The sequence below is a fragment of the Neoarius graeffei genome, chromosome 20 (assembly GCF_027579695.1).
Source record: "Neoarius graeffei isolate fNeoGra1 chromosome 20, fNeoGra1.pri, whole genome shotgun sequence".
NCBI classification, from domain to species: Eukaryota; Metazoa; Chordata; class Actinopteri; order Siluriformes; family Ariidae; genus Neoarius; species Neoarius graeffei.
The window spans coordinates 61,800,843-61,825,291 of record NC_083588.1 but is presented as its reverse complement, the minus strand read 5'-3'; the positions used below and the strand labels follow the sequence as shown (position 1 = coordinate 61,825,291).

At 41.1% G+C, this 24,449-nt stretch overlaps 1 protein-coding gene across 1 annotated transcript in view; it reads right to left on the bottom strand.

The window, feature by feature from the left end:
• si:dkeyp-72e1.9 (syntaxin-binding protein 4) overlaps positions 1-24,447 on the bottom strand; it is a 49,695-nt gene extending 25,248 nt beyond the window's left edge. Inside the window, exons 1-5 of the mRNA XM_060902679.1 lie at positions 24,392-24,447; positions 11,556-11,629; positions 7,979-8,074; positions 5,611-5,680; positions 2,356-2,430 (exon numbers count right to left, since the gene is read on the bottom strand). Of these exons, the coding sequence (XP_060758662.1) occupies positions 2,356-2,430; positions 5,611-5,680; positions 7,979-8,074; positions 11,556-11,622 (308 nt within the window). The 5' untranslated portion in view covers positions 11,623-11,629; positions 24,392-24,447. The remainder of the gene's footprint in view (positions 1-2,355; positions 2,431-5,610; positions 5,681-7,978; positions 8,075-11,555; positions 11,630-24,391) is intronic.
• Between the last annotated feature and the right edge of the window lie 2 nt (positions 24,448-24,449).

Here is a 24,449-nt window from a genome sequence, read left to right as displayed (position 1 = left end):
AAATGCAGTTACACAGTGAGCAGGGAAGCAGGGTAGAGGTGCAGCCTGAAGAGGTGAGTCTTCAGTCTGCGCTTGAAGGTGGTCAAGGGGTCGGCAGTTCTGACCTCAATGGGAAGGGCATTCCACCAATGGGGAGCCAGGACAGACAGCAATCTTGAGCGGGCTGAGCAGGAGTGGAGAGAAGGAGGAGCCAGGTGACCAGTAGTCGTGGAGTGTAGGGATCTGGCTGGTGTGTAGGGGTGGATCAGACTCTGAAGGTATGCTGGCCCTAACCCCTTGAGAGCCTGGTAAGCTAGCACCAATGTCTCAAATTTGATGCAAGCTGTGATAGGCTGCCAGTGCAGGTCGGCAAGCAGAGGGGTGACATGGGAAGAACGAGGGAGGTTGTAGACCAGGTGAGCTGCAGTGTTCTGCATGAGCTGCAGGGGTCTGATGGCAGAACCTGAAAGGCCAGCAAGGAGAGAGTTGCAGTAGTCCAAGCGGGAGAGGATCAGCGCTTGGACCAGGAGCTGAGTAGAGGAGGTGATAAGAAAAGGGTGGATCCTTCAGATGTTGTAGAGGAGGAATCTACACTTCTGGGTCACTGCAGCGATGTTCAACTATACAAAGAACCCCTGAGAAAACCTTTTTAGAGATTCTACATGGAATGGAAACCTAAATACTTTATATACTCTCATAAAACAAGAGTTCCTCAGGGGTTTTTTGGATGGCTTACCTTTCCACCTTTCTAAAGAGGTTCTATTTATAACTTTTTCTGTTTTATAAGGTTCTACATAGAAACTTTAAGGATTCCGTCAGATACATGGACAAACACTTTAGAGTGCAGAATCCTATGTGAAAAACCTTTAACTACATTACGTTACATTACACGGCATTTAGCAGACGCTCTTATCCAGAGCGACATACAACGAGTGCAAAAATCAGGTACACGAAATGCTGAACTTCTAGATAAAAAAGTTGTAGTACCAACTGAGCAAGTGACAACAATATCTAGTGTAATATGCTGTTGAAATCCCAATACTCAAGCAGCCAAGGAAACAAACCAACCATATAAAGTAGAATTAAATAGATAACTCAAAACAGCTAACCCCAGGTTAGACCGTACACAGCCTGGGTGGGTCTAGACCGAAATGCAGTTACACAGTGAGCAGGGAAGCAGGGTAGAGGTGCAGCCTGAAGAGGTGAGTCTTCAGTCTGCGCTTGAAGGTGGTCAAGGGGTCGGCAGTTCTGACCTCAATGGGAAGGGCATTCCACCAATGGGGAGCCAGGACAGACAGCAATCTTGAGCGGGCTGAGCAGGAGTGGAGAGAAGGAGGAGCCAGGTGACCAGTAGTTGTGGAGTGTAGGGATCTGGCTGGTGTGTAGGGGCGGATCAGACTCTGAAGGTATGCTGGCCCTAACCCCTTGAGAGCCTGGTAAGCTAGCACCAATGTCTCAAATTTGATGCGAGCTGTGATAGGCTGCCAGTGCAGGTCGGCAAGCAGAGGGGTGACATGGGAAGAATGAGGGAGGTTGTAGACCAGGCAAGCTGCAGTGTTCTGCATGAGCTGCAGGGGTCTGATGGCAGAACCTGAAAGGCCAGCAAGGAGAGAGTTGCAGTAGTCCAAGCGGGAGAGGATCAGCGCTTGGACCAGGAGCTGAGTAGAGGAGGTGATAAGAAAAGGGTGGATCCTTCAGATGTTGTAGAGGAGGAATCTACACTTCTGGGTCACTGCAGCGATGTTCAACTATGCAAAGAACCCCTGAAAAAAACTTTTTAGAGATTCTACATGGAATGGAAACCTAAATACTTTATATACTCTCATAAAACAAGAGTTCCTCAGGGAGGTTTTGGATGGCTTACCTTTCCACCTTTCTAAAGAGGTTCTATTTATAACTTTTTCTGTTTTATCAGGTTCTACATAGAAACTTTAAGGATTCCGTCAGATACATGGACAAACACTTTAGAGCGCTTTTTATCTAGGAATGTAAGAATGATGTTCTGGGTTGTTCATCGTCTCCTGATTGTTCATCTAGATTGGTGTAATCATTACATCTGTATAAGTTGCAATTTTTTTTGGTTGAGACATGCTTCTACTCATATTTATTTTTTCCAACAAATGTGCGCAAATGGGTTTTTGTCCATTTTCCCCATTATTACCTACTGCTGTGACGTAATTCAGACAATTATTCTTTGCAAATCAGAAATCCAGTGCTTAGTAACAGAGTCTTAAACAATAAGGAACAGCTAACGAAAAGACTAGTCTCCTAGTACCAGTGTTTCACAATTGATAAAATAAAAACAGCTCTTCATTACATACTCAGACATTTGGATTCATCTGTGTGTGTGTGTGTGTGTGTGTGTGTGCATCTTACCGGGCTTCCTCATCCCGTGCTATCAGAAGACGCATGTGGTTTGTGGATGAAGCTGCTCTGAGAATATCCACCGCTCTGGAGGTCGAGGAAAAACAGAGGAAAGAAAGAAAATCACATTCTTTTTTTCAATAAAGCAAATGCAAGAATTCACAATTCATCAGAGGTGGACAGTAACGAAGTACATTTACTTGAGTTCTGTACTTAAATACACTTTTTGAATATCTGTACTTGACTTGAGTATTTTTTTTTGGAAACTTATGACTTTAGGGGCGGCACAGTGGTGTAGTGGTTAGCGCTGTCGCCTCACAGCAAGAAGGTCCTGGGTTCGAGCCCCGGGGCCGGCGAGGGCCTTTCTGTGTGGAGTTTGCATGTTCTCCCCGTGTCCGCGTGGGTTTCCTCCGGGTGCTCCGGTTTCCCCCACAGTCCAAAGACATGCAGGTTAGGTTAACTGGTGACTCTAAATTGACCGTAGGTGTGAATGTGAGTGTGAATGGTTGTCTGTGTGTCAGCCCTGTGATGACCTGGTGACTTGTCCAGGGTGTACCCCGCCTTTCGCCCGTAGTCAGCTGGGATAGGCTCCAGCTTGCCTGCAACCCTGTAGAAGGATAAAGCGGCTAGAGATAATGAGATGAGATGACTTTAACTTCACTACATTTGAAAGACAAATATTGTACGTTTCACTCCACTACATTTCTGTCAAGGTCCTCGTTACTCGTTACTATGAAGCAGCTTTGAAAGTGGATGTTTTTTCTTTTCTAAAACGTGATTGGTTTTTTCGCAGGTGACACTGAGACAGCCGATCAGTAATCACTAGGGTCATGTCACGTCCATAGACTGAATAAAATCAAGATCAATGATTTCTCAGCAGCTTCATTTAACACGATCAGTTGATGTCAGAATGGAAGGAGGCGGTTCTTCTGGGGAATGAATGCACCCATGGCCATACCTAGAACCCATATTTCAGTTTTCTGAAAGGATTAAAGTAGGGCTGTGCTCGTTTGCCATCAGTTGCTCATGATATCGTACCATATATATCGCGATATATCGAGTTAAATGATGTTTTTAATGTATTGTAAGCAGAGGGCACGAATACGTTTGGCGCCAAAATTATTCAATCAATGAGTCTCGAGACGAGGCCATGGAGACATGGGGGACGTGATTAGCGGGTTGCAGCGTCTGTAGCAGAGCGCAATGAAGCAGAGCACCTAATTTCTAGTGCGCATGCCCTGAGTAACTGGAAGCGCCATTTGTAAATAAAAACGTTTTTGGTTGGAACAGGTTGCAAGCATGAATTTCCATCGATTTCTGGCATGAAACATGCTTTAAATCAAGTGAAAATTGATGACAACCTGCTACAGAACCGGGAGATATGCATGAAATATGTCATATATGGGATTTTCGATTTTCAAGTGAGTAAACGATATCGTATCGTACCCCCGAAAATCGTGCATGATCGAGTATCGCGAGCTGTGAGCACAGCCCTAGATTAAAGATTCGTTTTGTTTTAAATGTTTGCTTCATTTGCTGAAAATGAACCACATCACGGCCTACAAAAACTCACCATCCAACCTGTGGAAGCATATTGAGGTAAATAAACGTTTTATTCCAAGAGAAAGCTTGCAACGAAGATGTCTATGCTTTTAGAGCTAGCGATAACGTTGCAGTCTGGTTAGTCAAATGACTTTCTATGGATTTTCCCGCCAAGTTGCCGTCGCCTTGTCCACGGCTAATGTTTACACATAGCTAGTTAACTTGGACACTGTTAGTTAGCATGTAAAAACAGAGTTATGCTAACATGAATAACGTTAACTTATCTGAAGTCCTTTCAGACATATGTTTTAGCGTAATCTTGCCAAATAAACAGAATGTAGAAATCTTTCTTTCCTAGTAGCGTTAGCTACCCAATATGATTTCGAGTTTGAAAAGAGTTTGCTAGCATGTCAGGTGGAGTTTCACTGACTAGCTAGCTTAACGTTAAACCACCATGATAGCACAGCATGCGTTCATTTTATGAATTCACATTTCTGTCTTTGGTAGGGTGACCAGATTTCCTGAGTCAAAAACCGGGACACTTTGCGCGTGACCGTGATACTCGTGCACGCACACGCGTTTTGATGTAAACATGCGCCGGCTCAAACCATGGCTCAGACAGGTTCTTTTATCATTTTGTAGAAGCTCACTTTTATCAACATTTCAGAGAATAATCAAGTATTTCCTTGTTATCTACATGTACTTCTATCACAATTCAGTTAAAGTAAGAAAATCAGACAACAGATGTGATGATAGGGAACGGAGAAGGAACACTTACAGTGTGTGCAGTAGGCTTCGTGTGCATTGTTCTGCACTTCTCGGAGGAAGGGGTAGGTGCCTTGTAAATCTTTGGAAAAGGTACATTTTCTTTTCGGCATAATTGCTGCGGCATTACTGCTGCTAGCTGCTAGACAAAGAACATTCGCGCCAGTTAATGTTTATTTTATTGTTGCATGGCAACACGTTCTGTTGTCTGGAATAATGTGGCTAAATAAACACCCATGCCACAGGGCCAGGGGGCAGTAACCAGGAAAGTTTGCGATTCCTGTCAAGTCATCAAAATAGTAAATGCAGACATTTCTCCGCTATATTCCCACGCTGCTCAGTCGCAAACGTCGCGAGTGGTGAAAACCGGGACATATCCGTGTCCCGACAGACTTTTGTCGGGACTCGGGACACACAACCCCAAATCGGGACTGTCCCGGTAAAACCGGGACGTCTGGTCACCCTAGTCTTTGGTAACAGCGTTAGGTTTTGTAAGCGTTGTGGCAATAATACAACAATGCGTTGACAGAAAATGTACTTTTAATACTTAAGTATTTTTAAAAGCAAGTACTTCAGTACTTTAACTTAAGTAAAAATTTGACTGGACAACTTTCACTTGTATCGGAGTAACATTTGACCAGTGGGATCTGTACTTTGACTTAAGTAATAAAGTTGGGTACTCTGTCCACCTCTGCAATTCATGGATGGTTAAATTAACCGTGGATGATGGATAAATAGTTAGATCGATGGATATATATTGTAGATTTGACTTTTGCACACACTGTAAAGACCTCTGTGTTACATTTTATTAGTATGACTTGAAAGACGGTATATAAATAAAGGTATAATTTATGTTACCCTTATAAATAATTATTATGTGACTCATACACAGTAACTGAGTTGAAATTACTGTAATCATTGCTTTAAAAACCTTAAAGCTTGGTCTAAAACGAAATGCACCTCTCACTCGTTACACCAATCAAACTTTCTCCATTCACCTCCAAGATCTGGTCTCCAGGCTGTAGGTGTCCTAAATAAAAAAAATACAACAGTGAGTATGTTTACATGCACATAATAGTGTAAAAACAGGGATTTTACATGGGTCAGATTAATCACGTATGACTCTACATAATGTAGCACCTTTGTAGTTGCAACCCATCAACAAACACGATCTAAAATTCAAACCTCCTGCCAAACACGCAATATCATTACTTAAATTGGTTATGGGAAAAATTATTGTTTTGGTCTATTTTTAACCATTTAGAAATATTAGACTGTGTTAGGATGTGTTATATCAGTGTTTCCCAAATCTTATTGTAGCCACACACTGCAGATTTTCTTTACTGTACCCACACAACACCACACACATCATCAAAAGTGTGTTAATTGATTAATAAGCTAAGTGAGGTGGGTTAACACAGGACAAAGTCTAAAATGTACAGGACATGGACTATGTTCTATTCTAGAAACATCTGTCCAGATGTAGGTCAGGTTCACCTCACCGTGTTCTTTTTATATCTCTTAAGTGAAGTCATGTCACAACCGTTCAACATCAGTTTGCTTATTTTTAGAGCCGAAAAGGGAAAGAGAGCACTCTAAGGATTCGCAGTGTCTAGCCGTTAAGGACATGCCCTTTAAACACTACACGGTCATAAGAATCTGTTTTATTTGATAGTTTGTTCTCAGTTGTGTCATGCGTGTGTGTAATTCTGCCTGCCTCCTCTGAAACAGCAGAGCAAACAAACTATAGATCAGATGAACAAACACAACACCTTCAAGCAATCTACCCATGGGCAATGATCCGTACTTAGATTTGATGACGCAAGTTCAAAACTTATGTCAGTGAAAGTTTCTCAGGTTCAGAGTAGGGTTACGCACTTGTTTATTTTTAGCTTATCCAGCCACAGGCCAGGCCAGATGAGCTTATGTGATCACGCATCATCTGTCCATCGCCCGTCGTCGTGGTCCGTCCACAATTTACAAAAATCGCTACTCTTCCTACAGGATTAATCGGATTTCAATCAAACTTACATACGATGTTCCCCAGGTGGGTGTGCATAACAGTTGTCAAGACGGTGGCGCCACCTGCCATATTTACGATTTTATGGGCGTCTGAAATTTTTGGGTGACTCGTCGCATTAAACGCTACTCTTCGTAAACTGCTGTGACGTTTTCACTGAAACTCACCCAGAAGACTCTAAAGACATATTCCAACAAGAATTGTTCACCAGGTGGTGCCACCTACCATGGATGAGGCTACAGAGAGGGCACGTGCAATTTCATGAAAATCACTACTCCTCCTACAGGAGTGATCAGATTTTGATCAAACTCATATGGAAAGTTCCCCAGGCTGGTGTGTATAAACGTTGTCAAGACAGTGGCGCCACCTGTCATATTTAACATTTTATGGGTGTTTGAAAATTTTGGGTGACTCGTCACATTAAACGCTACTCTTCGTAAACTGCTGGGATGTTTTCACTGAAACTCACCCAGAAGACTCTAAAGACATATTCCAACAAGAATTGTTCACCAGGTGACACCACCTGCCATGGATGCAGCTACACGGGGGTCTTGTGCAATTTCACAAAAATCGCTACTCCTCCTACAGGATTGATCGGATTTCAAACTCACACACAACAACAGTGGCCGCGATGAGCTACAGCCTCACTGAGGCCATTTTTCATTCAGTTTATTTCTCAGAATAGCATGTAACTGAGACACATCTCTGTTTTAGTCAAACTCCACCCTGTGTGCACAACTCTCACATAACTTCTGAAGTATGTGGTCTGAATGAGTAATTTCAGTATTAAATCCTCACTGTGTGTGTTTAACATACCTCTGAGTCCAATAAAAGATCTCCAAACTGCAACCAAAGACCGGCAATTAGCTACTACTGTTCACTTGTCTAGCGACTTTTCTTTGTGAAGCAGTGTCTGGATGTGTTCAAAACCACATACTGAGGACTTCTTGGGTGACTATGAAATCCCTCATGAGATACATCTGGCAAGACTAAACACAGAGTGCAATAATGTCCAAAGCATGGTATGTTTGACTCAACTGACTTCAGTCTAAATACCAAACAAATACACTACATTACAGGCATTTAGCGGATGCTCTTATCTAGAGCAACGTACAATGAGCACACACACACATACCCAGCGTCTGGGGAGCAGCTGGGGGTTAGGTGTCTTGCTCAAGGGCACTTCAGCCATGGATTTTTCTCCCAGTCCAATGCCTCGAACTAGTGACCTTCTGGGCCCAAGGCTGCTTCGCTAACCTTGAGGCCATGGTTGCCGTATGCAAATGAATAACAGCAGTAATAACGTACCATCAATGGAGGCAAGGCCACCTGGTAAGATCCTCTTCACGTAAACTCCAAACTCCTCTCCTGTTACTTCCTTCACACCACCAATGACTTTGATACCTGAAAAAGGAAAAAAAAGGGATTTGCAAAGTGTCTTGAAATAGTGGATATAACTACCTGTGTGTGAGTTTAGTCAGTGGCATGTGTTGTGTTGGTCAGTTCCCAATAACAAACACAGCTAAAACATCAGTATTATCACCTATTACATATAATTGACTTAAACTATGGCTGAAACTATGCACTATTGTATATAATGCGTTAGTGGGGTCCAAAACATATTTCAGAATAGCTCCATGGCCTGTCACATGGTAGCCATTTTGAAATGTTCAAACTATAGCAAACTCTGATGACTCCGCCACTTCTGCTATTTAAATGGTAGGAGATTCTAGTACATCATCCAGGCAGAGACAGTACTGGGGCAGGTGGGTTTATTGGCTACCCCAGTGCCCCCAACCCATCCCCACCCCCAACCTCCAGGTACCACTTTCAACACAAGCCTATTTTATATATTAGTTTTAATTGCAAATAAATACAGAAACTGATTATATAGAATCCAGGTGTAAGCTGTGTCTCAAATCGTATGCGCTAACCGAATACAGATATTAACTGGTTCCCTAATACTGTTTACTGTGCAATAGTGATTAGAACAGACTTGTAAGTCAGTTCATTACGTTCACTTCACATGATGTTAAAAATGACGTAAGTAATAGTGAGGAACCGTGTTTATTGCTCTCTGGCGAAATCGCTCAACAGTGTTCACTGTGTAATTTACTTTTTTAACCAACGCCATCAGTTTTCATATCAGTTCTGTCATATCTGCTCTCTTCTGTTTTGTTCTGTGGTGCATGATGGGACAGGTTAATGCAAAATGGTCCTCTGTTACTCTTCAGGAAACACAGACTAGCATGAATACACTAGTTTATATTCCTAACACCAGTGTATTATTCAGTCTTGACAAATTTCCCCCTTTAAGCATAATTAAACTGTAAGCACACACCGTAAAAGCTAAAATGTTTCTCTCTGACAGTGTGTTTGATGTTGCATAATGCATTCTGCTTTCGAAGTGCATCAGTGTATGTGACTGCCGTGGGTTTAATACACAGTGATGTTGATGGACTGAGTGTGTGCTGTAAGCAGAACATTGTTAAGAAGCTTAGTGCTGCCTCACAGAGCTCAGTATAAATGCAACAAAGAGAATGCAAGCCTGCAGGCTTAAAATTGTGTGTGTGTGTGTGTGTGTGTGTGTGTGTGTGTGTGTGTGTGTGTGTGTGTGTGTGTGTGTGTGTGTGTGTGAGAGAGAGTCAAAATAACTACAGTGTGTAATGTTGTAGAGCCCCACATGCACTGTAAGATGGATGAAATAAAAACAGTTCTTGGTACAGATACAATATATGGCCAAAGGTTTGCGGACAAATGATCTTCACATCCATATGTGCTTGTTGAACATCTCATTTCAGGTCTAGTCCTCCTTCTTATAATAACCTCCACTCTTTTGGAAATTCCACTAGATTTTGGAGCATAGCTGTGGGCATTTGTGCTCATTCAGCCACAAGAGCATTAGTGAGGTCAGGCACTGATGTTGGGTGAGGAGGCCTGGTGTACAGTTGGTGTTCCAGTTCATTGGAAAGGTGTTCAGTGGGGTTGAGGTCAGGGCTCTGTGCAGGCCACTCAAGTTCTTCCTCTCCAACCTTGGCAAACCAAGTCTTCATGGAGCTTGTTTTTTTTATACAAGGGCATTGTCGTGCTGGAACAGGTTTGGACCTCTTAGTAATTCCAGTGAAGGGAAACTGTAATGCTACAGCATACAAAGACATTCTATGCAATTGTGTGCTTCCAATTTTGTGACAACAGTTTGGACCACACGCATATGGACGTGAAATTTGGGGTGTCCACATACTTTTGGCCATATTGTGTATGTGGACATTATATATAAATATATTCATAACTCTATAAAGAATATTCATAAAGTATTATAGCTGTGATTATTTCTGTTTACTTTTAATCTTTTTTCACAAATTTTCTGTTCTCTGGGAACTCCAATTCCAAGAATCCCTTGATTCCCATCAGTTATCCCTGCTCACGTCCTTTTTGGAAGTTTGTGTGAAGGGGTTTACTTGGTCTGCAACAATGTTTAAGTAGGTGGTACGTGTCAAAGTTCGGAGGTTGTGATTATAACATGGGGTGTGTTCAAGTGGTTTTGGTCAGAAAAAATGAATGCTGTCATAGAAAATATGGACTGTGTATGAAAACTTTATTTTTTGTTTGGACCTTCAATCACTTTGTATATACACTGATCAGCCATAACATTAAAATCACCTGCCGAATATTGTGTAGATCCCACGTTTGCAACCAAAAGAGCTCTGAAATTTTGAGGCATGGACTCTACAAGACCTCTGAAGGTGTGCTGTGGTATATGTTACCAAGACGTTAGCAGCAGATCCTTTAAGTCCTGTAAGTTGCAAGGTGGGCCTCCATGGATTGGATTTGTTTGTCCAGGACATACCACAGATGCTTGATTGGACTGAGATCTGGGGAAGTTGGAGGCCAAGTCAACACCTATAACTCTGTCTTGTTCCTGAACAATTTTTGCAATCCTGCTGAAAGAGGCCACTGCCATTAGAGATTACCATTGCCATGAAGGGGTTTACTTGGTCTGCAACAATGTTTAAGTAGGTGGTACGTGTCAAAGTAACATCCACAAGAATACCAGGACCCAAGGTTTCCCAACAGAACATTACCCAGTGCATCACACTGCCTCTGCCATTCTTCCCATAGTAATCACTGCATTATGTCTTCCCCAGGTAATCGACACACAAACACCCGGTCGTCCACATGATTCATGAAACCAGGCCACCTTCTTCTATTGCTCCATGGTCCAGTTCTGATGCTCACATGCCTTTTGTAGGTGCTTTTGGCAGTGGACAGGGGTCAGTATGGGCACTCTGGCTGCTTTGCAGCTACACAGCCCCATATGTAGCAAGCTGCAATGCACTGTGTTCTAACAACCTTCTAACATAGTCAGCATTAACTTTTTCAGCAATTTGTGCAACAGTATCTCTTCTGTAGAACTAGACCAGACAGGCCAGTCTTCACTTCCGACACACACCAGTGAGCCTTGGGTGCCCATGACCCTGTCACTGGTTCACTGGTTATCCTTCCTTGGACCACTTTTGGTAGTTACTAACCACTACATACCGGGAACACCCACAAGACCTGCTGTTTTGGAAATGCTCTATCCCAGTTTTCTAGCCACCAAAATTTGGCCTTTGTCAAAATCAACTAAATCCTTACACTTGCCCATTTTTCCTGCTTCCATCACATCAACTTCAAGAACTGACTGTTCTCTTGCTGCCTAATATATCCCACCCCTTGGCAGGTGCCATTGTAATGAGATAATCAATGTGATTCACTTCACTTGTCAGTGGTTTTAATGTTCTAGCTGATCAGTGTGTATTCCATTCATTCAGTTTGTCACATCGGTCTTGTTCATCAATACATGGCGAGGAACCACACTAATGTCTGTTTTTCCAAATATTCTCACCTAATCCATTCTCACAGTCTGAAAACTGCATCAAATGCACTGCTCGATCTACTCCATATGGTCCCATCAGCGTCCTGGACACACAAAGAGAGAGAGAGAGGTTGGAGAAAAATTTACTCTTGCTATATTGCAGAGAAATCTTTATTCGTGTAAAGTAATTTAAAAAAAATCTCTGAACAGTGTCCAATATCCTTCCCCTCTGGCGCCATGTCTACTGCCACCAGGAACCACCTCCATACATGTCAACCTATACGGAATGTCCGTATTTTATACAGATTTGATTCAATAAACGTAGTATACGGGCGTACAAATAAAGTTATACGGACTCTTTAAAAAAACTTCAATATTTATTTACAGCTATAATCAATTCCCACGATGATAAAAGAGCGCATAACATTTACAAATGTACTGTACACCACAGAAAGCACAAACAGCCAGTAAAGAGTCTTATGAAATTGCGCGTTATCTTGTGGTAGCGAGACTTCGTTCCACTTTTGATCATGTGCACACCGCATTGCGAGAATCCCGCCAACCGGGAAGTAACATTTTGTCTGAAACGCGTATTTCCACCTGAGCGACTTTCAACAGCGACTGAAAAGATTCTGAATGGGCACTCCGGCAAGATCAACACAGACACTTGCTGTGACATGCAGCCTAGTGAGGTATTGGTGCGGAGTGCTAAAAAAAGCTGTCATGGAGTACAATTCAGAACATTAGAGTGACACTTTGTGTTTTTGTCGAACATTGGAGCTTTGTATTCATTCTGAAGGTTTATTGTTATTAATATTGAATAAAAAGTAACTTGGATATCTCATCTCATCTCATTATCTCTAGCCGCTTTATCCTTCTACAGGGTCACAGGCAAGCTGAAGCCTATCCCAGCTGACTACAGGCGAAAGGCGGGGTACACCCTGGACAAGTCGCCAGGTCATCACAGGGCTGACACATAGACACAGACAACCATTCACACTCACATTCACACCTACGCTCAATTTAGAGTCACCAGTTAACCTAACCTGCATGTCTTTGGACTGTGGGGGAAACCGGAGCACCCGGAGGAAACCCACGCGGACACGGGGAGAACATGCAAACTCCGCACAGAAAGGCCCTCGCTGGCCACGGGGCTCGAACCCGGACCTTCTTGCTGTGAGGCGACGGCGCTAACCACTACACCACCGTGCCGCCCTAACTTGGATATATCATTGTTAATTATCATTCAAATTTTAGGTAAATTATTTTAATTTGCATCTTATACGGATTTTATAAGGGAAATATGGATTTTGGAGGTTGGTTATACAGGTTTGATTGACCAAAGGTTGACATGTATGCACCTCCATCCCCACCAGATCCCCACAGAAACCAGTAGTATGCAAAATGTGTGTGTGTGTGTGTGTGTGTGTGTGTGTGTGTGTGTGTGTGTGTGTGTGTGTGTGTGTGTGTGTGTGATGCCCTGTAATGAAGTAGCATCCCATTGAGGGTGTGTTCCTGCCTCTGGCCTAGTGTTCCCTGGATTGACACCAGATCCATTGCAACAATGACCAGGGAAAAGTGCTTACTGAAGATGAATATTAACTACAGCTTGTCACAAATATATTCACTCAAAGTCCACAAACCAAAGGTTAACTGAGAAAGAGACAAATAAGAAACTGAAACGCATTACAAAATCGGCAAGTCACTGATCCAGGAACAGTCTGTGGGTGACACCTGCCAGTAAGTCAGGCACATACAGTAGACTGATTAAAAACAAAAATATTGTGATAATATTGTTAACTGCATGCAGCAGTGGAATAAGTATTCAGATCCTTTACTCAAGTAAAAGTACTGATTCCACTGTGAAAATACACCACTGCAATTAAAAGTCCTGCATTCAAAACCTTACTAAAGTAAAAGTATGTAAGTATTATTTGTATAAATGTTCTTAAAGTAGGCGGCACGGTGGTGTAGTGGTTAGCGCTGTCGCCTCACAGCAAGAAGGTTCCGGGTTCGAGCCCCGTGGCCGGCGAGGGCCTTTCTGTGCGGAGTTTGCATGTTCTCCCCGTGTCCGCGTGGGTTTCCTCCGGGTGCTCCGGTTTCCCCCACAGTCCAAAGACATGCAGGTTAGGTTAACTGGTGACTCTAAATTGAGCGTAGGTGTGAATGTGAGTGTGAATGGTTGTCTGTGTCTATGTGTCAGCCCTGTGATGACCTGGCGACTTGTCCAGGGTGTACCCCGCCTCTCGCCCGTAGTCAGCTGGGATAGGCTCCAGCTTGCCTGCGACCCTGTAGAACAGGATAAAGCGGCTAGAGAGATAATGAATGCTCTTAAGTATCAAAAGTATAAGTACACATTGACCAGTAAAATGGTCCCTGTCAGTGTTTTACTATTATACACGACGTTTTTGGATGAATATTACCGCTGCACTAATGTGTATGTTGTATTTTACTTTATTTGTATGTAGATTTTTAAGGTTGAGCTGATTTTAATCACTTTCCATACTGTTGGATAGTTTAATCTACAGCTAAGCATCATATTCTATAAGATCATCCAATGTTTGTAGCATCACTGATCTGTGAGGACCACGTATCTCTAAAAAGTCAGCTTTTCATGAGCTCAGAAAAACAGCCCTGTTTTCATCTTTGTGACAATGCATTTTACAATGAATTCAAGGGGGTTATTAAATAATTTTTCAATTTACGAAGTAGGAGAATTCTCTCAACCCATAAAGGAACACTTAATCCTTCAGTTTATCACAAACATTTAAATTAAATCATAACATTTGCACGTAACTAGTAGCTAAAGCCGTCAGACAAATATAGTGGAGTAAAAAGTACAGTATTTGCCTCTGAGATGTAGCAGAGTAGAAATATAAAGTTGCCTAAAATGGAAATACTCAAGTAAAATACAGGTACTTCAAATTTGTACTGAAGTACAGTAGAGTACAGTATAGTACATGAGTACGTATTTAGTTACATTCCACCACTGAGTGTGTGAAAATACAGTATTATCCCCTATTATTCTATCCACATTCACTGGATATGAGCAATCATGTGCTCTGATTGGGTACTCTACTACTAGGCTATCAGCTCATATACCGTGAGTAGAGAAAAACAAAATGGCGGCGCGTGTTGTTGAATCAACCGAGGACGAAATAAAAACTCTATTCAAAAACAAAACCCCAAAAAATACAAAAAAAGGCAACGAAATATGGAATGAAAGTATTTGATGGTAAGAACATATCTTTTTTTATTTTTCAAGAATTATTATTATTAGCGCATTTTTCACAAACTGCTACTCACTTCGCCGGTTTGTTTACATTCTAAGCGGAAATGATTTTGTCAGACATTTTGTATAAAGTTTTTATTTATCAAATTTGCAAAAAATAAAAATAAAAATGCTCTGTTTCTTAAAATCCAGTGAATGTGGATAGAATAAAACAGTTATTCCACTCAATCTCGTCACACATGACTTATAGCCGACTCGGTGTTAAGCGCCTCGTCGGCTTTCAGCTTGTGTACGACTCGATTTCATGGAATAACTGTTAATTATCCATCTTCTATTTGACACAAGTATACAATAGCAGTCAAAAGTTTGGACGCATCTTCTAATTCAATGTTTTTTCTTTATTTTTATTAATTAAAAGCCACTTCATGTCTTAAAGTAATGACGGATGTCGTTTCTCTTTACGTGTAATTTGGATTACTACAGTTGTGGTATGGAATAGGGCTATTTACTGATAGTAATTTTATTATTTGCTATTTATTGTTTGATCTCAAACACACCAAGAAGGCAAGAAACTCGTCCACTAATTAACTTTTGATAAGACACATCTGTTAACTGAAAAGCATTCCAGGTGACTCCCTCATGAAGCTGGTTAAGATAATGACAATAGTGTGCAAAGCACCATCAAGGTAAACACAGGCTACTTCGAAGAATCTAAAATATCAAACATCTTTTGTTTTTTAACACTTTTTTTTGTTTACCACATAATTCCATATATGTTCCAGATGTTATTTCATAGTTTTGATGTCTTCACTATCGTTCTATAATGTAGAAAATACAAAATACAGACAAACCTTTGAATGAGGACGCGTGTCCAAAGTTTTGACTGGTTCTGTCAGTGTCTCCTATATTGTAGGCTACTGTAAGTCACTCACAAACATCTTTGAACTGTTTGTTTGTTTATTTATTTGTTTTCTAGAGTGATTTCATTGCAGAGTTCCTCGGTGGCTGTATCTGTATTTCTAGCTTTGAGTTAGACCCATTCCCCCATACAGTGAATTTTATTCACTATATAAATGCACTGCTGGTATTTTCTGATTTAAAAAACAAACCAAAAAAAGGAAATAATTTTTATAGAAAAACATTTTTTTAAAGAATTAAGCTGAATAATACAGGAAAAAATATACAAATACAGAAATAAAAGCTGAGATGTTAAAGCATATGGGATGTTAAGCCTTTGTGTGGTTAAATTTATGCAATTTATATGATTAATAGCCAGAGATTTACATTTTTTTAAAATTAGCATTTAATGTAAATATATTATGAATATTCAAGCTCTGTAACAGCACTGTGAACTTTGGGCTGCGCAACATTCGCGCAGTCACATATACACTGATCCGCCAGGAGACGTTAGAGCAACTGTAGCATAAATGTACAATCCAACTCATTGTTATGCCGTTAGATAAATCACCACGTAAGATAAGTCAATAAAAATTCGATTCCGTTCATCATATTTTTATTAATTGCACTTTGGCTGAATTTAAGTTTGAAATCTTTTTTTTTTTTGCGCATTTTTAACACAAAACTGGTTCTCTATATGTTGCCACCTATGGATAAGGTCTGAAGTAACCGTTAGTTTTGAGGAAAGTCACAAAAACAGTCACTTCTGAATAACAAAAGCTATATTTACACAGTTTTAAATTTAAATTAGATATATCACACGTCTGTAAATCAATTTCTGAATGTTCACACAACTATAAAGCACATTTTCATATATATATATATTTCCCAGTGTTTAAACACCAGTGCTTACTGCAAAGCTGTGTTCACACGCATGTCTCTTTTAATAAACTATAACCTCAAACAAGAGAAATCTTTCTTTCTTTACCTGCTTATGATGACAGCTCCTTTAAACATGACGGAAAACATGGACATCTCGCATGAATTAGTGTGTGTCCTGTCACTGTGTGCAGGGTAAAGCTCCTCTCATGCTCAACATGCTCCAGTCCCTCTAATCCCACATACACACACACACACACACACATCATCATCATCATCACCAAGTTTTAGCTCAGATTAACATTTTAATATGGCAAAAAAAAAAATATTGGTATTTTATTGCATGAATGTAAAAAATCTCCAATCTGAACATACTATAAGAGAGTATAAAGGCTGACCATTAATATTCTGATAGAAAGGCTACAGAAGTTCAAATCACCACTCTATACAGCTGTAGTGAGCAGAAAAGCATCTCAAAGGGCACAAGACTTGAGGCAGATGGATTCCTGGTCTTTCACAGGCTACAGTGGGCACAAACACACCAAAACTGGATGGTTGAAGAGTGGAAAAGCATTGCCTGGTCTTTCTCCAATCTTCCATATAGTACAAAAGCATTAGGCATGTGCAACGTAATGCTGTAGAGCAAATATGCCTTCAGAAATAATGAAATGAAATGTTTCTGCACTAAAAGAAAATATATATTTTTAAAAAGCAGAATAACAGTAATAAATGAAACAGTCAATATTTAGTACGACGACCCTTTGCTTAGTCTCAGGTACAATGAGTGCAGTTTAATAAGGAAATGAGCCGTAAGTTTTCCACGGCATCTTCCAGAACCAGACGTGGTTCTTCTGCAGACTTCAACTGTTACACTTGCTTCTTATTTGTGCAGCAAAACCCAAAAACCTTTGTTATGCTTTATGTCTGAAAAGTGGTCTCTTATGCAACATGCTGCTTTCTTTACTGACGTACAAACATTTTTCTGTACCATTTAATTTTGTGCTGGAAAACTAATGTTTGGAAATCTAAAATGACTCGATAATGTCGAAGTCATCAAATAAAAATATAACTTTGTACTAAAAAAGTAATAGGGTGCCTAAGAGTTATATAGTCTTGTAAAAATTAAGGAAAAAATATTTACATTTGTTACATTTTTACAATTATTATTGGGGTTTTTTTTCCAAGAGGATTTAGCTTATACACAACAATACGCAATAAAGTGAAATATTAACAGCGACTAAGTCAATAATATAGCAACATACCAGAATCCCTCTAATTTATAACTTGGCATCATGAAACCCACAGGATGCTCAGTGTGATTGAGAGATTATATCAAATCTTTTCTTTCTTCTGGCTTTCAGGATTTGCACAAAAGCCGGAAACCCCAAATCCTCCCCACTTTGAGTAAAACCTATTTAATCTCCGTTTGCTTGTTTCAACTGTGTGTCTGTCTGTCTGGTTTTGTGTGATGGACAGAAAGACAGCCACATGTCCATTACTGAACATGGATAATGTTACCGAATGACAGATAGTGTTCATACAGATTACCGTCATGAGGCCTATTGCATGACAAACACTGAGCTTCTCCTCGCACTGACCCAGAGAGAGACAGCTTGACACATTCACTTAAACACTCATACAACAACAACAACAACAACAACAAGTAAGTGAAAATCCTGGCTCAGCTTGAGTGGGTCAAGTTTCCATCCATAACCGCTTATCTTGTGCAGGGTCGCGGGCAAGCTGGAGCATATCCCAGCTGACTATGGGCGAGAGGCGGGGTATGGTACATCACAGGGCTGACACATAGAGACAAACAACCATTCACACTCACATTCACACCTACAGTCAATTTAGAGTCACCAGTTAACCTAACCTGCATGTCTCTGGACTGTGGGGGAAACCGGAGCACCCGGAGGAAACCCACGCGGACATGGGAAGAACATACAAACTCCGCAAAGAAAGGCCCCTGTCGGCTACTGGGCCCGAACCCAGAACCTTCTTGCTGTGAGGCGACAGCGCTAACCACTACACCACCATTCCGCCCGGTCAAGTTTCCAATTTCTTAATTACATTTACTCTGAGGTTAAAATAAGAGATGGAGCGGATGTGACATCACTAGCATCCAGTTTAACATACTGCATTAGTGCTGTTTGACTTTTGCTGGCAAACGATTATACTTCGCACTGTTTACTCTTCTATACCTGTATAGCCTGCTGTAATGATTTATAATGGCACCATCCGACATCACCAAGAACAGGACGGGTTCCATTTTGAGCCAAGGCTTCTTCCTCATGTCTTCTCAGGGAGTTTTACATTGTCACTATCCCTTGTGGAATAAATCTACATTACATTAATAGCATTTAGCAGACACTCTTATCTGTACAACATACCCAGAGCAGTCTGGGGAGCAGTTGGGGGTTAGGTGTCTTGCTCAAGGGCACTTCAGCCATTCTTGCTGGTCCAGGGAATCAAACCTGCAACCTTTTGATCACAAGGCTGCTTCTCTGACCATTAAAGATTTCTGCAAAGCTGTTTTGTAATCATTAATGTTAAAAGTGCTATAGAAATACATTTAGATTGGTTGTCCCTGTTTTTACAGGAAAACAGGACATGACTGAACACATACCCTACCCAACCTCCTCACCCCCGAACACAACCCAGAACGTTAATCACTGAATCAGTGGGTGGTTATGAGATTATAAGATTAAAATGCAGTCTGCTTTGTTCTCTCTCTGTCTCTTTTTCATCATCCAAACTGTTATCTTATTCAGAATGAAAGCATGCAGATGGGTGTACAACCAGAAAGAAGATATCTGTAACTGGATCCCAGCTTACACTGCTGGCTTTGGTCTGATTTGTGCTTGGTCAGAAATGCTCCTAAAAAGCACTGGAAACAAACCTCTGAAAGCTTGGATGGCTTTTCAGAAGGTTTTCTGCTACTTGTAGGATGTCCATTAAACAAGGAGTAAGCAGGAAGTAGTACTAGGGGAAAAAAAAAATACCAGCCAGTGTTGTGTGTGAGTTTGAAATCCAATCAATCCTGTAGGATTCATGGTAGGATTCACCGCATCCATGGTAGGTGGCGCCATCTGGTGAATAATTCTTGTTGGAATATGTCTTTAGAGTCTTCTGGGTGAGTGTCAATGAAAACATCCTAGCAGTTTATGAAGAGTAGTGTTTAATGTGACAAGTCACCCAAAATTTTCAAACACCCATAAAATATTAAATACGACAGGTGGCGCCACCATCTGGACAACTTTTATACACACCAACCTGGGGAACATTCCATATGAGTTTGAGCAAAATCTGATCACTCTTGTAGGAGGCGTAGCGATTTGCGTGAAATTGCACGTGAACCCTCTGTAGCCTCATCTATGGTAGGTGGTGCCAGCTGGTGAACAATTCTTGTTGAAATATGTCTTTAGAGTCTTCTGGGTGAGTTTCAGTGAGAACGTCCCAGCAGTTTATGAAGAGTATCGTTTAATGTGACAAGTCACCCAAAAATTTCAGACGCCCATAAAATAGTAAATATGACAAGTGTCACCACCATTTTAACAAATTTTATGCACACCCACCTGGGGAATATTGTATGTGAGTTTGATCGAAATCTGATCAATCCTGTAGGAGGAGTAGCAATTTTTGTAAATTGTGGATGGACGATGTACGGACGATGGACTGACGATGCGTGATTGCATAAGCTCATCCGGCCTGGCCTGCCGTCAGATGAGCTAAAGAACTGCCAAATGTGGCTTATGCCTCCATATCTTTACTTTCTGGGGGGGGATGCTCTTTTGACCTTCCTGATGCTCCAGAATAGAGGATAAACCAGGTTTGGATGTGATGCTTTGATATGGAGAAGCTGCTGAATTCTTGAGGTAGAGGAAATACACACTGATCCATCTACGTGTTTCAAAATGACCTCGTTTCCGGGAGACCTTGAGTGACCTGGTCATTTTTAGTGTCTCAGAATCTTTAAACTTTCTATAAAGGCCTAGAAGATTCATTTTAGCTCCTATCTCTGTGTGAAATGGATCTAAGGCATATACAGCTGGACCAAAAATGAGTATTTCAATATCGCTACGTAGATCTCAAAACTTTCCGTTGTTTGAAGCTATTTAACACTATGTTCCATGTCATAATCATGACTTTTTCATTCATTCATCTTCATTTTATTCTGGTCATTGTGGATCCTGAGAACACCGAGTGTGACTCAGGAATACACTCTGGACAGAACGCCAAGTCTGACATCATCCACTGCACACACACACACACACACACACACATCCACCTACGCGCAAGTTTTGGGAGGTGAGAAGAAACTGGAGAACCTGGACCCAACCCAGGAGGACACGTGAACATGTGGAACTCTGCACAGACAAACAGTAGCCCAAACTGGAGACCCTGGAGCTGTGAGATTGCTCACACTATCCACTGAACCACCTTCAATCCCCACGATACTCCTTTTCAGATTGTGATCTGTGTGTGCCACAGCTTTGATTTTCACCCTGCTCATCTTTCACTGCATTTCGGTGTCGCGACCTCCTGCCATGTCTATTTTCCTAATCATCAGTTCCCGGTTATGACCTCTGTTTGTGTGTCTGCATTTCCGATTATAGATTTACCCCTGACCACCACCACCTTTTGGAATCTTCAGTGTTTGCCTGTGGATTTAGCTCCAGGCTGATTTGTATGTTTTGTATGACTTCTGGGCTGAAATATATTCAGCTTTTAAATATTTCTTTAATATCTAAGTGTGTTTCTTGCTCTAACACATATCCTTTAACTGATCAGCTCATTCCCCAATCTCGAGTGAGATTAAAACAAGTGTGTTAGTGTGTATTAATGTGTGCATACAGGGAGAAGAGTGAGATGATGTTCATCCAGGTCTCAACCTTGTTACTCCAAGTACTCTGACCTGCTCAACACACTCTAAATTTAGTGTGTCGCCAGGCAGATTTACACACGCGCATGTGCGCACGCATGCGCACACACACACACACACACACACACACACACACACACACACACACACACAAAACACACACACACACAGTGCTACTTGTATCCTCGAGTCAAATATCTATAATAGCATCTATAATAATAATAAGAAGAAGAAGAAGAAGAAGAAGAAGAATGCATTATTTAGTTGATTGATTGATTGATAATGTACGATACATTTGGAAACAACACCCCATATTGAACTAGCACCCACAAAAAAACACAAAAAGAAGAAGAAGAAACCTTTATTTGTCACATGCACACTTCAAGCACAGTGAAATTCATCCTCTGCATTTAACCCATCTGAAGCAGTGAACACACGCACAGCAGTGGGCAGCCACACCAGAGCGCCCGGGGAGCAGTCAGGGGTTCGGTACCTTGCTCAAGGGCACTTCAGCCCACGGCCGCCCCACGTCAACCTAACTGTATGTCTTTGGACTGTGGAGGAAACCGGAGCACCCAGAGGAAACCCACGCAGAGAACATGCAAACTCCACACAGAAAGGCCCTCACCGGCTGCTGGGTTCGAACCCGGAACCTTCTGGCTGTGAGGTGACCGTGCTAACCACTACACCACCATGCTGCCCCAAAGCCCAATAATAAAGAGAATACTTTTATTAAATGAGATCAATCCAAAAGTTTATCTATCAATCCAAATATTAACCCTCATATGACCCTGATTTTACTTTTACACTATAAACTGCTGAAGCACTGACACTGGAGACTCCTTCTCCATCTCCTCACACACAGTAACCTGCACCATATCAATAACGAGACCGTCAATGACGGTGTAGCTGACTTCGGCCCCGTCTAGCCCAGAAGGAACGATCTAAAGTGGGCCACCTTGCACAATAAATATTGCAAGCTATATACACTACATACAAGGTATATATAGAAGCTGTATACACCCTAGGAATACCGACCTATTTACCAGAAAGAATCCAAAACGGCCAGGAATTGACTGAGAAGAAGCGATTTTTTGTTGAACTTTAAGACATTAAGGCTTAATTAGTCCATAACTTCATTAATAATTGTAATTAAGCAAATCTGGGTAGAAGTTATATGCACCCTAGGTACCTCTACCTTCATGCCAGAAGGAATCAAAATCGGTGAAGAACTGAAGGAGAAGAAGCGATTTTTGTGAAATGTGGACAACGCCGGATGGACAACAGACAACACATGATGGCATAAACTCATCACCTGTCAGCCAGATGAGCTAATAAACATTTTCTCTGTTAAATAACAGGCTTTTAATCTGTTCACGGTGTATTGAGCACTCAGCATACAAGTCCCTGTGTAGGCTGTTACTATGGAAACGCTACTGTTATAGAAAACTAATCAACACCTTCCAACCAATCAGAATCCAGAATTATAATGGAATAATTAGCACTTAACGAGCACCTACAATATGAGATGACGGCTAGAGCAATGAACTAAGTGGAATTATCACAGTGCGGGAAAAAAAAAGATTTATGCAAACAAATTTACAAGCGCATTTATAATCTCTATGGCAACAATGATTCTGACAAATGATACGCTGGGACTGAGATTTGTTTTCTTAATGCCAACGATGACTATTTTTACGCATGAATGAATAAATGAATGAATTTGTCATCCATTTATAGTGACATTTAATGCTATTTCTCTGCTGTCTGTACTCATTCTCTATTCATACCAGCTTTTTATTATTAAACTGACTGAATTGTGTTTTCTTACCTCAAGCTGTGTGTACACACACTCATCAACTCTAGAACCCTTACAGGTTCTTGTTCATCTAGAGAACCATTTAAGATTAAATTATATGTAAAACTTCAAGCTCAAACTACAACATAAAATGTTCAAAATCTAGAACCTTTTTAGGAAGGAAACTAAGAACTCTTAAATACTTAAATATACAAAGAACCTCTTTTTCTAAGAGTATGTATATTTTTCTACTTATGTGTATATAGATAAAGGTTCGATGTAGAAAACAGAATATGTTTCCATACAAGAACCTTTTCCAGAACCTAAGAACTCTTAATTATAGAAAGAACCCCTTGTCTTAGTGGGTTAGGGATGCGTACATGTTTAATGGTCCTGTGTAGAACCATACAAAAGGAAGGGCTGCACACTAGAACCTTTTAAAGAAACTGATAATCCTTATTTATACACAGAACCCTATTCTAAGACTGGAGCTTGTGCTTCCAGTGATGTGTAGAACCCTAGAACATTTTTTTTAAGAAACTAAGCAGCCTTATTTATACAAAGAACCCCATTCTAGGAGTGTAAATGTCCCCAGTGGATGTGTGTATGCCTGCAGGTTCACTACAAGACAATCTTCTTCTTCTTCTTTTGGCTGCTCCCGATTAGGGGTCGCCGCAGCGGATCTTTCGTCTCCATTGCTCCCTGTCTTCCGCATCCTTCTCTACCACACCTGCCACTTTCATGTCCTCTCTCACCACATCCATGCATCTCCTCTTTGGCCTTCCTCGTTTTCGTGTGCCTGGCAGCTCCATCCTCAACATTCTCCTTCCAACATGCTCTGCATCTCTTCTCAGGATGTGCCCATACCATCTCAGTCTCATCTCTCTTAGCTTAATTCCCAAGCTCTCCTCTGATGTGCTCGTTCCTTATCCTGTCCAACCTCCCATCGCAAACCTTAACATCTTAACTTCAAGCTCAAACTACAGCATAAAATTAGAACCTTCTTAGGAAGGAAACCAAGAACTCTTAAATATTTAAATACCATATTGTCTTGTTCACTACAAAACAATATAGTAGTAAAATGCTAATTATATAAATAGTAATAATATGAAGGGAAAAAAACACTCAGCATGAAATGTTAAAAATGTTATATCTCAAAAATTCCATCCTCTTACCAGTAAATGAGGGAAAGTCCATCGAAATGCTCCAGCTCTGTTTTCCTCAGACAGGACA